This window comes from Micropterus dolomieu, linkage group LG12 (assembly GCF_021292245.1).
Source record: "Micropterus dolomieu isolate WLL.071019.BEF.003 ecotype Adirondacks linkage group LG12, ASM2129224v1, whole genome shotgun sequence".
NCBI lineage: Eukaryota > Metazoa > Chordata > Actinopteri > Centrarchiformes > Centrarchidae > Micropterus > Micropterus dolomieu.
The window spans coordinates 19,719,174-19,734,094 of NC_060161.1; the positions used below are offsets into that span (position 1 = coordinate 19,719,174).

At 44.7% G+C, this 14,921-nt stretch overlaps 1 protein-coding gene across 1 annotated transcript; it reads right to left on the reverse strand.

Annotated features, from left to right (window-relative positions):
- Positions 1-1,711: 1,711 nt before the first annotated feature.
- polr2a (RNA polymerase II subunit A) lies at positions 1,712-14,912 on the reverse strand. The gene is made up of 29 exons (XM_046064406.1): positions 14,166-14,912; positions 13,282-13,414; positions 13,035-13,171; positions 12,725-12,898; positions 12,325-12,606; positions 12,076-12,237; positions 11,677-11,897; positions 11,430-11,562; positions 11,185-11,309; positions 10,742-10,952; positions 10,450-10,659; positions 10,192-10,360; positions 9,979-10,073; positions 9,651-9,854; positions 9,329-9,551; positions 9,064-9,247; positions 8,685-8,856; positions 8,481-8,586; positions 7,796-8,001; positions 7,419-7,682; positions 7,110-7,317; positions 6,907-7,007; positions 6,699-6,803; positions 6,403-6,585; positions 6,090-6,293; positions 5,796-5,982; positions 5,574-5,687; positions 5,294-5,443; positions 1,712-4,093 (listed from the first exon to the last, which is right to left on the reverse strand). The coding sequence occupies exons 1-29, from the start codon at positions 14,250-14,252 to the stop codon at positions 2,943-2,945; spliced, it is 5,901 nt and encodes a 1,966-aa protein (XP_045920362.1). The 5' UTR covers positions 14,253-14,912; the 3' UTR covers positions 1,712-2,942.
- Positions 14,913-14,921: the final 9 nt, after the last annotated feature.

The window sequence follows — 14,921 nt, forward strand, 5'->3', positions numbered from 1 at the left end:
TTGACATCTGAAAGTATATAATGTTAGCGAAATTTATTTTAAACCATCCAAAGTAGAAGTAGCCATTATGAAGAATTGTTACATTAGGCTGTTATATATTGTTATTTAAGTATTACTGGGTCATTGCTGTTGCAGCAACATTTAATGTTATAGCTGGTCATTGTGGAGCCAATTTTATACACTGTAGGATGGTTTAATTTAAATAAGTGATAATGCATTATATTTCTTTAAACAGTTACACGATTCTCAAACTGACCTGAAGTACAGTACTTGAGTGTTCTATATGCATTGAATGAATTAACAAAAAAGGATACTATATACTAATATCTGTCTCCATAATTACTAAATGCAACTGTAGTATTTGTATCCAAATGTAGTATTTGTTGCACAAAACTGGCTTCATCAGCAAAACAGTGCGCTAACTTTACAGCTGTAGTAAGGTGACCAAAAAGGGAAAAAAAGGACAGACATGTAGTAAAACTTTTATTAATTTTTTCCCCAAGTCAAAAAAACAAAAACAAACAAACAAACTGAACGAAGATACAGAGAATGAGATAATGAATCAATTTCTATACAGTGGCAATTTCAAGTTAAACCTTCCTTTGCCCAGACATGAAGTATTTTCCTCAGTTTGAAATCCTGTCTCGGCCTCGGATACACATGCGCGCGCACACACACACACACACACACACACACGCCGGGAGTCCTGATGTTCTGAATTGACTGGACAGCACACAGTTAAGACAACAGGATTAGATGCAAGCATAGTGGACAAAATATCACAATGTCTGGGACTTAGATCCACCACAATATTTTACTAAGTGCAATTACCAAACCTGCTTTATCTCAAAAGCCAGAAGACGCAGTCCTTTCAATTCAAGACCATCTTATAAGCAATGTTTCACAAAATCTGACAAATCATTTAAACATTTTCAGAACAGAATGTTAAAATATTACTGGTTGCATTTTATCTCCTCAGGACTCCCAGTCAGATCCAACACGCCTCCCTCCCTCCCCACGATTCCCCTCGTCACAGGTACATATACTGGTATGAAAAAAAAGGAAACACTGATTTCAGAAATGAGGATCACTTGTGGATGAAGAGGGAAGAGACCAGAGACCCAGCTAGTCCAACAAGTTCTGAAACCGCGTCGAGTGAATATATGGAACGAGGAGGAAAAGAAAATATTTTTTTCCCCATTGTCATCAGGCGTACAGACAGTTCCCCACAGTTAAACTACTTTGTGTCTTGTGAGAAAGCACCCATATTCACAAAAAAAAAAATAGGGGGGGGGGGGGGGGGGCCGGGGGGGGTCACACTAATGTAGTGGGTATAGTTTTTTTTAATAGAGGCCCAAAAGTGCAGTTTCTTTGGACAATCTCTGCTTAAAAGAAAATAAACTGTTCCACGCTGCTGTGTAGAAAAAAAGCCAACAGGAGGACAAATGTTGCCCTCTGGCGTCCCGAGAAGTACAAAACACTGAACCTTTTGCCCTCCTACCTTTAACTGAAGCAGCCTGGTGACCGCATTTAACTATTAGCGACAAGACTGGCAAAACACAAAACTTGGACTGTTGGGGAGACTGGGGGCGGAAAAATAGAAGCACTCCCCTCCCTCCGTCCCCTGCCCCTTCATCCACAGTACAGGAACATGAACCTCCTGCAAACAGGTTTACAAAGTCACTAAAAGCAAACAAGAAAAAAGCCAAAACGTTTTTTAAATTCTTATTTCTCCTCTATTCATATTCACACAGAATAGTAGTTAACTTTTCTTAAATAAATTGAATAGTCCAAATAAACCTGTGTAAATGTCAGCTATCAGAAAATGGGACGAAGATTAGCAAGTGGGAGGGATTTGAAAATAATTTCAACCTAAAGCTTGATTAAAATGTATTAACATGTGCTACTCATGCAAACAATGACAAAAGCAGCAACGCCAAACTAGTATCCCTCGTCCACGTGTGCCCCATTTCCTCCTAGAATCAAAATTAAAGACAGAATATTCATTCTGATTATTTCTTTCATATAAATCTTTAAATTCCCAGAGTCAAGGGAAGAATATTATCTGGAAAAGTTTTTTTTTTGTCTCGATGCACAACTCTCCAAAATGGTCAGGAGGACAAGAGGATGCTGGTGGGTGTTTTCATGACATCTTTCAGGTTTTGTCTTTGGGGTGTGAAAGAGGAAGAGGGGAGGCGATGGGTACATACACCTATGTAGTCGATGATGTTCAAGAGCAAATCCCCCCCCCCTGCAAGCCAGTTTCTCTCTCCTATCATGTATTCCTGCTGATCATCCAACCTTCTGTAGATAATCGGACCCAGCCATTTTAATATATATCAAACACCTAAAGCTCCATCTTTGATCCACAAAATGCCCCCAAAACTGGCAGCAAGTATACTTTTACAAAAGCAGCAAAAGGTCTAACAAGATACACCTCGGTGAAATATGCAGTAAACAAAGTCTAAACCTTACATCCTTGATTTTCTTTAGAGCTTCTGCTTAAGTGATGAATACAATCCACTTTTCAAAAGGCTTTTGGCAATATGTACGTTCTCCACAACTACACACCCAATGTTTAGAGAATGAGAGAGAGACTGGATGCAGTACACTATAAAGTTAAAAAGGGACATTTCTCCCTGTTACGTGTTCACCACATCTTCCTCTCCTTTTAATTCCCTCTCAGGATTTGCAGTTTTGCCAACACCCCATGTGAAAATTAAAAAAAACTATTTCAAAAGGCAGCCTTTTTTTCCTTCAGGCAAAGCAGTTCAAGTCTTTCAATTTCTTGTGGTAAAGGGGGGCCTCAGATGGTCAAGACTGGAGCATAACAGAAGTCCCAAAGGAGAGATTTCCAACTGGTAAAAGGGTGCTGTCCTTCGGGTGTCCACCATGAGGTGACGGGGTCTCTTCAGCTGCCTCCCCTTCTCCTCTGCGGCTCATCAGTTGTTCTCCTCATCGCTGTCGTCTGGGCTGATGGCCGGGCTGTAGGTGGGAGAGGTGGGGCTGTATCCAGGGGAGGTGGGGCTGTACGTGGAGCCTTTAGGACTAGTTGGCGAGTACGTAGGAGACGTGGGCGAGTACTTGGGTGAAGTTGGGGAGTAAGTAGGGGAGGTAGGGGAGTATTTGGGGCTGGTGGGAGTGTAGGTGGGGGAGGTGGGAGAGTAGGTAGGAGAGGTGGGGCTGTATTTTGGAGTCGTCGGGGAGTAGGTGGGAGAGGTGGGCGAGTACTTCGGCGATGTAGGGGAGTACTTTGGAGAGGTGGGGGAGTATTTGGGAGAGGTGGGGGTGTACTCCGGGGAGCTTGGGCTGTATGATGGTGAGGTTGGGGTGTATTTGGGGGAGGTGGGGGAGTAGGAGGGGGAGCTGGGGCTGTATGAGGGGGAACTGGGCGTGTAGGTTGGCGACTGTGGGGTGTAACGTGGACTGGAGGGCGAGTAAGATGGAGAGGTGGGGGAGTACGAGGGAGAAGTGGGGGAGTAGTTGGGGCTGGTCGGGGTGTAGTTGGGGGAGGTTGGGGAGTAAGAGGGTGATGTAGGGGAGTAGGAGGGAGAGGTCGGGGAGTAACTGGGCGAGGTGGGCGTGTAGTTTGGTGATGTGGGGCTGTAGCTCGGGCTGGTTGGCGAGTAAGAAGGAGAGGTGGGGGAGTAGGACGGGGAGGTGGGGGAGTAAGAGGGGGAGGTGGGGGAGTAAGAGGGGGAGGTGGGGGAATAGCTGGGCGACGTCGGGCTGTAGCTCGGCGACGTCGGGCTGTAGCTCGGCGATGTCGGGCTGTAGCTCGGTGAGGTGGGAGAGTAGGAGGGGGATGTGGGGGAGTAGGACGGAGAGGTGGGGGAGTAGGAGGGGGAGGTCGGGGAGTAAGATGGAGACGTTGGGGAATAGGACGGGGAGGTTGGGGAGTAACTGGGCGAGGTGGGTGAGTAGGAAGGAGATGTCGGGCTGTAGTTGGGGCTGGTGGGGGAGTAAGAGGGAGAAGTGGGAGAGTAGGAGGGTGATGTTGGGGAGTAGCCGGGGCTCTGTGGGGTGTAGCCTCCGGGGGAGCGGGGCTCGTAGGCCGGGGAGGTGGGTGAGTAATTGGGCGACATGGCTCCACCTAAAGGGGAAAAACAGAAAAACTTTTAAGGGTGGGGGAGAACTCGAGGAGTGCCTCAGGGATCAAGCCGTGGGCCACTGTTATTTCCTATTTAATAAATGAATCGGTGTCCAACATAGTTTCTCCTACGGCTGCAACTAACAGATTATTTCATTGATTAATCTGCCAATCACGTCATCAATTAATCATTTGGTCTATAAAACATCAGAAAACCTATCACAATTTCCTTGAGCCCAAAAATGTGTCAAACACCCCAAAGATATTTAATTTCCTATAATGTCAGAAACAGCAGTACCTTTTCCCATTTGGGAAGCTGAAACCATTCAATGTTTGGCATTTTAAATGATTAATCGATTATCCAATTTAACTGATGATTGTATGCCAATTGAGTATTTGTTGCAGCTCTAGACAACACTGGTTCTTCCACATTAACATTTTGATTCATTGATTAATTAAACTGATTTATTTGCTCATTTTGTTCAATTAAAAAATGATGCGATATTAAAATATGATCTCACTCAAGAATCCTGAAATGTCTCAAGTCTCAACTACAAAATCCCGAAGAGCATCTCAATTTGAGTTTGGGATAACGCATTACTTAAGTCAGTAAAAGTTAACTAAATCTGTTATTATGAAAGTAATATTTTGTTGGTCATAATTTACAATGCAACATAATGCGTACTTTTTCTACAACCATCATAAATGTTTCCTTTGTTAAAAACATTAATAGAATGGTAACTTACTCATTTCCATGCATCCCAATAATCAATCTCTTTCAGAAAATTTTACAATTTAAAATTAATGTGTAACCAACTCACAGATTCACTAATTCTTTCCAAATATCTTGTGAGTTGAGGTAAATTTTATGTTCTTAATTTATAAAAACTAAATTTTTGCATTTGTTTAAAATGACCTTTTCCTTTAAGTCATACAGAACATGTTAAAACATTTAAATATCTGGTTATATAATAATATAGTTTTTTAATGTCGTCCTTACATAATCAAGTGAATATTGTTTTATATATGTTCAACAAAAGTACAGAAATTATTCATTTTGTGTTTCCCCCCTCCTCTCCCTACACATTACTTTCCATTGTCCAAGAGTCAAAAACACCGTAACATAATTTTTTTTTTTTTATTATTTAAAAAAAAAAAAAAAATCAACTGTAACCTAAAAGAAAGATTTCTGTAGTGTCTAACCTGGAGATGGGATGTACGGGCTGGCAGGTCCTGGAGATCCTGGAGATCCAGGAGTGGGAGACCAGGCCGGGGAGTAGCCTGGAGAGAAGCCACTTGCGTCTGATGCTGCACTGGGAGAGAAACCTGCTGCTCCAGGGGTCATGCCGCTTCCTGGAAGAAGGAAAAAAAAACAAACATATTCAGTGAATGAAACCCCCCAAAAAAATAAAAAAAAAAAAAAAAAAAATACAGAAAGAGAAGCGCTGAAGCAGCCTGGGCGTGCGCACACACACATACTCACCAACACTGGGGGACCAGGCACCGTAGGCCGGTGTTGCTCCCGTGTTCCATGGAGTCATGGCAGGTGACATACCACTCATGGGACTCGGCACAGTGCCAAAGAACATGCCAGTGGCTGCAATAGGACGGATAAAGAACGTAAGTATCACAGCTCTTACAATGTATCTACTATACCACTATATCAGTTCTGCATGATATCAAATAAAGAGGTCTCGCCACTTACGTCCAGCCACGCTGATGCCAGGTATATTTGTAGGGATCTCCATGCCGTATTTACACTTCTCAGCATCCAACAGCAGGTCAAAGCATCCCGTACCAGCCGGGGCGAGCTGGCCGAGCATGATGTTCTCGGACACACCCTTCATGGGGTCACTCTCACCGTGGGAGGACGCCTCCATCAACACATCCACCTGGAAGAGTACCGGGAAAAATTACCATTATTTAAACAGTCCTTTAAAATTACTTTTATGATAAAGTTTCTTCTGATGACTTGGACTAAAATTATTCTTTGTCTTACCGTCTCCTCAAAGGAACACTTCATGAGAGGTCCCGTGTCTTGACGGTTGATGCCGTGACGTGTGATGGCCATCAGGTGACCGCGGCATGTCATGGTGTCACAGAGCAGAGCCAAGTGACGGTAGTTGACGTAGGAACCGTCGAAGGAGATGACGTGGTACAACTCCCTCTCCAGAGCCTTTCGCACAGCCTCAATTCCCAAGACCTACGGAAGAGAGATAGAGTATAAGGGGGAGAGAAAAAAAAAAAATCACTTTTTTTTAAAAATCCAACATAATACTGTTGAAATAAAAAACATATTTATGCCTTCGTACCGTGAAGATCTCCACAATGTCATTGGACGTGGTCCTGACGGGGTCGACGTCCTTCTCGCTGAGGACCCTCATGAGGCTCACGCCATCCGTCTCAAGGATCCACTCCTGCAGAGCCTTGAACTCACCATCCTCTGTGATGATTATCTTCTTCTTATTGTCAGTCTGGGGCAAGTGCATGTACACCTAGAGGAGAAGAGCATGACCTTAGACTTGGAGCCACAGGCAGGTATACACACACACTTTTGTTACTGATGGAAAGTCCCTATGAGACGTCCAGATGATGTTCACTAGGTTACCTTGCTGATCTGCTCGATGCCTTGTAGGGTCATGTCTGTCAGCATGTTGGACTCGATGCACCTCAAGAACACGTCGTCATCCATTTTGTCCACCACCTCCTCATCCTAGACAAGGAAAAAAAAAAAAAAAAAAAAAAAAATTATTTATGATTACTATGGAAACTGACACCAGTGTGTTTATGTTATTTAATACAACATCAGTGCTAACCTCTTGGAACTTGTTCTCGTCGCTGTTCATGATCCTGATTCGCAGGACGAGCTTCTCAGCGTTGTCGTCATTGAAAATACAGTTCAGGTCATCTCCAAAACCTTTTAGGAAAAAAACCCCCAAAAAACCAAGAGAGTCATTAGGGGGAAACCCGCACTGTTTCTGTTAAAAGCACTGAACGAGAACATGTGCACGCTGATCACCTGCATTGATCTTCTCTGCAATCTGCTCCATAGTCAGCTTGCGATCAGTCATGTGCTTGCGGTCGAGCTCGATGCGCAGCAGCCACGGTGAAATGCGCGTCACATCGAAGTCGGGCATCTCATAGTAGACGTTCACCCACTCCTGGTCCTCGGCCACCACAGTGTTCTGGGGGTTGGGGTCGTAGTAGATGGCGGTGTTGGCCGTCACCTGTTAAAGTTAACACTTGTGTTTATATGACATTATTGGACATGGAATGGCGAAGTAAGAAGGAGTGTTTATTAAAAATAAATATATTTTCTCTCTCACACCTTTCGCAGTGTGGTGTGCTCCAGTCGACAGAGGATGTCCTTGGCCCTCTCAGCGTCACGTGCCGCCTGGCCCAGCAGGAAAACAGTCAGCGAGGGCGTTTTGGGCCTCTTGGAGATGTTGATCAACTCCTTTAGACGAGGCACACCCAGTGTTACGTTCTTGGCCGACACACCGGCGTAGTGGAAAGTGTTGAGGGTCATCTGGGTGGCTGGCTCTCCCAGCGACTGAGCAGCCAGAGCGCCAACCATTTCACCCGGGTGGGCCTGGGAACGGAGGACAACGTGGCATTAATAAAGAAAAAACATTGCATGATTAAAGTTCGCTGTTTAATGGTCTAGCAGAGATCATGCTAAACACAACAATGTGCTAAACTCACAATGGACTGATTGAATTTGGTCTCGATCTCTCCTAGCAGCCAGTCGAAAGCCTCGGTGGAAAGGCGGAACTCCTCCGTCATGCGTTTGGAGCAGAGTGTGGAGCGCAGGTGGATGTTGAAGAGCAGAGTGGCGTTCTGCTGGGCCTGTCTGCTAAGCGGGTCGTCACCGTTCACAATCACCAGCTTTTTGCTCAGCTCGTGAACACCTAGGGATCCAAACGCACACCCAAAGATCGAGATTTATTAGGCTTTATGGTGTAGTTTTGTATTCTCTAAAAACTCTTTTTTTAAAAAGTTTTATGAAAGTTAACACTTTCAATTTAGGGAGAATAAACATTTTTCCAGACATATTTTACAGATTCTTGTTACTGTGATGCTATAAATTATCATATTCTCTCTTTAGCAAAAAGGGTAACTAGAACTTGAGCTGTTTTACTTGTTATGCAACAGGTGGCGTTAACACGGGTTTAAGGAGCACCTGAGGACAGGCCACGGCCTCCTCGTTCTAATTCTAGAGCCCGTGATTCTTCCACATGGCTCACAAGATCCTGTAACTAAATATGTGGTGAAGAAAGCGTCCGGGTGGCAATCTGGCTGTATGTGTTAACAGCTAATTTTACAGGAAGAAGAGTAACTGGTGATATACTATTCTTCAGTTGATGAGGTTTGTTGTTTTCGAGCTTACCATCGACCACCCTAAGAGGATTGAGGTCCGTCGGGGTGCGAGTGTTGATGCGGAAGATCTTCTGGGCGTTCCAGATCATCCTGGCCAAGTTGCAGGGCAGCACCACCTGCAGGCGAGGAGGAACATTGCAGCATATGAGTATGTTTGATTGCACATGGCAGGCCAAGTGAGCATTCAAGAGCGTCAACAAATGTGACCACGCACCTTACTGTCCCCAGTGGGGAAAATGGCTCGGAGGACATCCCTGTCCTCCTTCATCTTCTCAAACTCCCTCTCCAAGGCACTCTGCACATGGGCATTGGTCAGCACATCTTTTACTACGTCCTCCTGCAGCATCCGCCTCAGCGCTCGCTCGTTGGTGCAATCAAACTTAAACCTAGTTAGATGAGACAATATGAGAAAAGCGTTAAACCACTGATTCTATACTATTTAAAAATATTGAGGGGAGTAGAGTTACAGTATGTTCAGGACTTGAACTTCCTTCAAGTTATCACAAATCCTTACAAAAGGTACTGGAAAGCCGCTTTCACGTCAGATTTATAAAAGAAAATCTCAATAAATGAAGGGTTATAGTGCGACTTACTTCTTTTCAAAGGCCTTGTGTGAGGGTTTGAGAGTTGCCACGTTTTGGAACTCGACGTTCTCTCCTGCCAGGCCGTCCTCACCATAACGCAGCTGGACCACCTGGTTGATGGAGTTACGCACCGTGCCGTCGTACTTCACCATCACAGACTCCATGGACTTGATCAGACGACGCTGGATGTAACCTGGTGGGGTAGAACAGATTTTTGAAACACATCCCGTCTCATTTCTTCCGACCATTCTCTCGCCCAGACGCCTGGACTTACCAGTCTCAGCAGTCTTGACAGCTGTGTCGATCAGACCCTCTCTGCCTCCCATGGCGTGGAAGAAGAACTCTGTTGGAGTTAGGCCAGCCAGGTAGGAGTTCTCCACGAAGCCTCTGCTCTCAGGGCCGTAGTCATCCTTAATGAAGTGAGGCAGCGTGCGGTGTTTGAAGCCGAAGGGGATTCGTTTACCCTCCACGTTCTGCTGCCCCACCACAGCAATAACCTGAATAAAAGGAGGGAAGATAAGACATGCCGGTGTCAGAGATAATGTGAATCAAGCATTCGTCTATTGTTTGGTAATGACCGGTGGATGTTATTTTACCTGCGAGATGTTAATCTTTGAGCCCTTGGAACCTGCCACCACCATGGACTTGAAGTTGTTGTACTCAGACAGAGACTTCTGGGCTGAGGATCCCGTTTTGTCACGAGCGTCGTTGAGGATACGATTCACCTGGTTCTCAAAGGTCTGCCTCAGTGTGTTACCAGGGGTCGGCTCCAGCTCGTTGTTGTGGGCCTTCTCAATGACCTGCCAGACAAAAAGCAAAAGGGAAAAAAATGTAGCTTTTTCGGATATATAATTTCTGCTGAAAAAACAAAATTTGAATTGTTCTTTGGGTTTCAGAGATGCTGGTGACCACACAAATACTTACTTCTATCACATCCTGTTTGGCTTTCTTGATGGTATTCTGGATGTCAAGGTAGGTCTTGGCATCAGCAATGGAGTCACCGATACCAATGGAATGACCTGAAGAAAACATCATGAGCAAACTTGCAAATATTAAGACAAAAAAACGGCAAACAATTATAAAGTTGTAAAAACCCTAAAAATCTATTTAGGTATGTGCATGTCACTGCTTCCTTACCCTCGATGAGCAGCCAGTTGTTGACCACAGTCTGAATGTTGGAGTAGAAAAGTCGGGTGATGTCGTGGCCCATCTCCAGGTAGGAGATGTGGACGAGGGAGCCGGCTGAGGTTCCCAGAGATTTCTTACACAGGATGCCCATGATCAACTCACCGTTCTCCACTATGACCTGTGTGAAGGAGTTGAATGCGTGGTGTCACTTGTATTGTCGTTCACTTTCATTGTTTAATCTCTCCATAATTAATCAGGGAATCGTACCTTGGTGTCCCCAGGGGAGATGTGTTTGTAAGGGCCACTGTCTTCATCGTCAGGGTGGGTGCTGTGTGTGCGGATCACATTAATATGTCCAGGAATGATTAGGCTGAAGATCTGCTTGCCTGTCCACAGAGGGCGGGGCTTGAGGATGGCTGGCTGAGGCACCTTCCCGTCCCAAGTGGAGAGGAACATGAGGAGGTTCATCACTTCACCCTGTGGTGGAGAAACGCACAGTGTTAGACCCTTTCAGACCAGATAAGGCAGCTGCTGGTGACCCCGTTAACAAAATCCTTACTCTCTCTAAGAAGACATCTCTTTTGGTGAATTTGCGGACAGCTGTGAGGGTGTCCTGCACAATACCCATGACGGGCCTGTTGGACTGGGGTGTGACGATCATACGCGGAACCATGGCCAGCTCCTGAATCTCTGCCCTCGTCTCGAGGGACTGAGGCAGGTGGAGGTTCATCTCATCCCCGTCAAAGTCAGCGTTGTATGGGGTGGTGACACTGGAGGGAGACAAGAGCATGGCATGTTAGAGCTGCTACACCACAAAGATAACTCATTTCAGTCAGGGATAATAGAACAGCGAAGGGAATTTGCATAAAGACCAAATTCACACAGTCAAAAATAATATGCTTGATTACCAAATAAATTATCTGTATCAAAAGTTTCGCCCATTTCGTATGAAACACATGTACAAAAAAGAAAAGCCAGCGAGGTGTGATCTTCATTTGGTACCTGAGGTTAAGTCGAAATGTGGACCACGGCAGAATCCGAACTCTGTGCCCCATCATGGACATTTTATGTAGTGTAGGCTGTCGGTTGAAGATGACGATGTCGCCGTCACACATGTGTCTTTCCACCTACACAGAGAAAAACATCAGTTTACTTCAGGGTAAAAAAATATATATTTTAAAACATCTAACAAAAGATAGTCTTAGGAGACATTGCTTTATCACTGCTTTTAATTATTTTAATCTTGCCTTGTAGCCAATCTGCAGATGAAGGTCACTTGGTTTTGGGTGGAATCGCAGGTCAATTCTGTCTCCATTGTCACGGATGATGTATTTGGCGCCTGGGTACTGGCTGTTGCCTCTCCGCACCAGCTCTTGTAATCTGGGATGGTCACCAGAATGAATTAGCTGACGTCACATTTCATAAAAATGGTTTTGAAACACAGGGTTTTTTACGCATTACAGAAAGCTGAATCAGCTGACTAGTCAGCAGTACCTGTCAATGTTAAAGGGTGTGACAATTTCTGGGAAGGTCATGTTGGCTGCGATGGATCGTGGTACGCCCACTTGGTCGATTTGCAGGTTGGGGTCTGGGGTGATGACAGTTCGGGCGGAGAAGTCCACACGCTTGCCCATCAGGTTACCTCGGACTCGCCCCTCCTTCCCCTTTAGACGCTGCTTTATGGATTTGAGAGGGCGGCCGGACTTTTGCATTGCCTGTGGAATTAAACAATAATTGTCATTTAAGCGACATTAAACACACTGTGCAAAAATGTAACAGAAAACTGTGAAAGCAGCTGAGAGCGGGCTCACATTAGTGTGTGTTCAGACTATGTTCCATTGAATCGTGCCGAGTAGAAATCTAACTATATTAAATGCATCAGGAAGTGCATACCCTTGGCAGGCCTGGCAATTCGTTGTCCACCATGGTGGCTACATGAAACTGAAGCAGCTTGACATCCTCAGCTATGACGTGAGCTGCCGCACCACTCTGCTCGTTTCTCCTCAGCTGGTTGTTGATTTTGACAATGTCAGCCAGCTTGTGCGTCAAGTCATCCTTTAAAAACAAAAGATCATCGTCAGGTCTCCACAGCTTAAAGACATGCGGGAACAAAACATCCAGTCCGGGATCCTGTTACTTTACCTGGTTACGGGCAGAGCCCTGCATGACTACAGCAGGCCTGACAGCCAGCGGAGGCACGGGCAACACAGTAACAATCATCCATTCTGGTCGGGCAAACTTGGGGTCCATGCCCAAGATGATGTCCTCTTCATCCGAGATGCGTTTGAAGATCTCATGCACACGCTCTGGACTCAGCAGGATTTTCTTCTCCTGCGAATCCTCATTAACGTGCTTCCACTCGGCATACAGTTCCAAGCCAGAGCGTCTGATGCGTGGCTGGTAGCGCCCACAGCCACCGTGGCCCTGCGAAGGTCACATAGTGGGAGTGAAGGGAAAGTGTGAGAAAGAAAATATGTTGAGTGGTGAATGTCGAGAGCTGGAAATGCACTTCGACTATGAGGAAAAGAATCCAACCAAATACCTTCTCCTTGGTAATGTCCTCCTCAGTCTCCTGCTGCTCCATTCCAAATTTGTTGTCCATCTCCTCGCCTCCTTCACAGATGTTTTTTCCTTTGCACAACTCGTACACGTGTGTCAAACGCTTCCTGGGCTGCCCTTTAGATTTTATCAGGATGTCTTTGATCTTTGGATTGTTCTAGACGTAGCCGCAATGAGAGCAAGTTAAACATCAACATTGCAAAATGCTATGAAATAGACTGAAATGATACTTTTGTGATAAACTCTTAGTGGATTTTTATTATGATGTACTGTAAAATGCTGAATACACTTACCGAGTCCACTAATAGCTTAGAGCAAAAGAAGCAGACACATCGAAGAACCTTCATTATCTTTGTCACAAAGCCAACGTGGAAAACTGGCTTTGCCAGTTCTATGTGTCCAAAGTGGCCAGGGCATTCTGTCATGTTGCCTGAGGAAACAAATTCATGTATATGACATTAAGACATGAATTCAGATAGGGACAACATTAAACTGATCAATAATATACTTTAGAATTAAAAGACTGACATGGCACTGTACCTGCACATGTCTGACATCTTCCAGTTCGTTCTATGACCCCTTGTCTTGGGTCCATAAGGCCACCAAGTTTAGGACGTCCTCCTTCTGTTGTTTCGGGGTATTTGATTCCCCCTTCTGTAACGGACATCCGTTTCTGTGGAGAAAGACCATATATATATATATATATTTAAGTTAATGCTACAATAATCAGCAATTGATTATGTGCTAGAATACAAAAATATCAATAACACCACCATTCATGCTCATAGGAGATAGAATCAATTTCTAGAAACCTATTCAGTGCTAAAATGACTTCAATTAACAGGAAAGTGTGAAACATTTGCTACATTTGGCAACTTTTACTATGATCTGTAACATTATGCTAAATTACATAAACAATTTTTTTTTAAATGTAGTATTCATTCATCTTTATAACCACTAAACACCCAATCCTGAGTTAAAGAAATCATGCATATCTGACTTTGTTCAAGTACCCTTTTATTCATTTATTGTGAGAAAACGTTACATAGCAACCAGTGGTTAAACCAGACGAGCCGAGTCCATAACGAGTAGTACAAAAATACCCAACATCTCTACATACTTGTGGGCCTACAAGGTACACTGGGTGAATAAAATGGGGGTTTAATTCATGTGATAGCATGGTTCCTTTTTGATAATGTTGTGCTTAAAGTTTTTCAAACTTCCTGCAACGTGCTAGTTAGCACTAGCTTCACCAGCCTGACACAGCTAGGCTAGGCTAATAGCAAGCATTTTGTAAACACAACCATGTCTGTGCCACATATGTTACACTACAAGATACGTCAAGAAACTAAAAGAGTGGTGAGTGTGTGATCTGTCCGAGAATCAATAAAATACCCCACTCCCCCCTCAAAAAGAAAACCTACAAGTTCATCTGGGCTGATGATGCCGAATTGAACTCTCTTGATCGTGCGCAATGGGCATGCGCTGTCGCCGGAGGGCGGTCCGTGCATCCTGTCTATTCAAAGAGACGCGTCCTTCCTCGGCACGCCGCTTTGTGAGCAGGAACAGGCTTTAAATTGTCACCACGACTCTGGTCAGGCCGCCAACGGTGACCGGAAAGTCTCCGAAGGCGATATCCCAGGGACCTCTGCTGTCGGTTGCCTTTATAGCCTAATTATTTGTATTTTGGTCCTAAGTAAGATGGCCACCGACTGCTCCCTTCCCTTTTCCTGATCTACACTGTGGAGCGCTCTGAGCGCTTCTGAGCATGAAGCTGCTCAACGCTTGCCTTTATAGACCGACTGCATACTACGGGGTTTCACACTCACTAACACAGGGACTGCCTCTTCGGGAGGTGGGACATGGATCGCCGTAGTAAAACGCTCATTGGCCATTCAAGACAGTTACGCGAATACTTAATTTTATCACACGTACAGCCAATCAGAGAGCGCGTTTATTTTTTTTAACAAATCAAAACTAAAGGCGGGCGTTGATTGAATCTAAACTCATCCTGATTGGCTTTATTAAAAAACAGTAGGCGGTGCGGAGACTGTTTTACATGCAATATATGAATATTCAATTTAAATCCTCCCGATTCGCCCGTTTTGCTGTTAATATTGAGTAGTAGTAAAGAGAGGACCAATGGCTATGAAGAAATGCACCCTCTTAGAATAATTTCA

Excerpts from the sequence above, each read along its gene's own strand:
- polr2a (XM_046064406.1), bottom strand. The coding sequence starts at position 14,252 with ATGCACGGACCGCCCTCCGGCGACAGCGCATGCCCATTGCGCACGATC. Across the intron at positions 10,361-10,449 it reads TCTCCCCTGGGGACACCAAG|GTCATAGTGGAGAACGGTGA; the intron begins GTACGATTCCCT and ends TCCTTCACACAG. Across the intron at positions 6,586-6,698 it reads GCATCGAGCAGATCAGCAAG|GTGTACATGCACTTGCCCCA; the intron begins GTAACCTAGTGA and ends CTTCTCCTCTAG.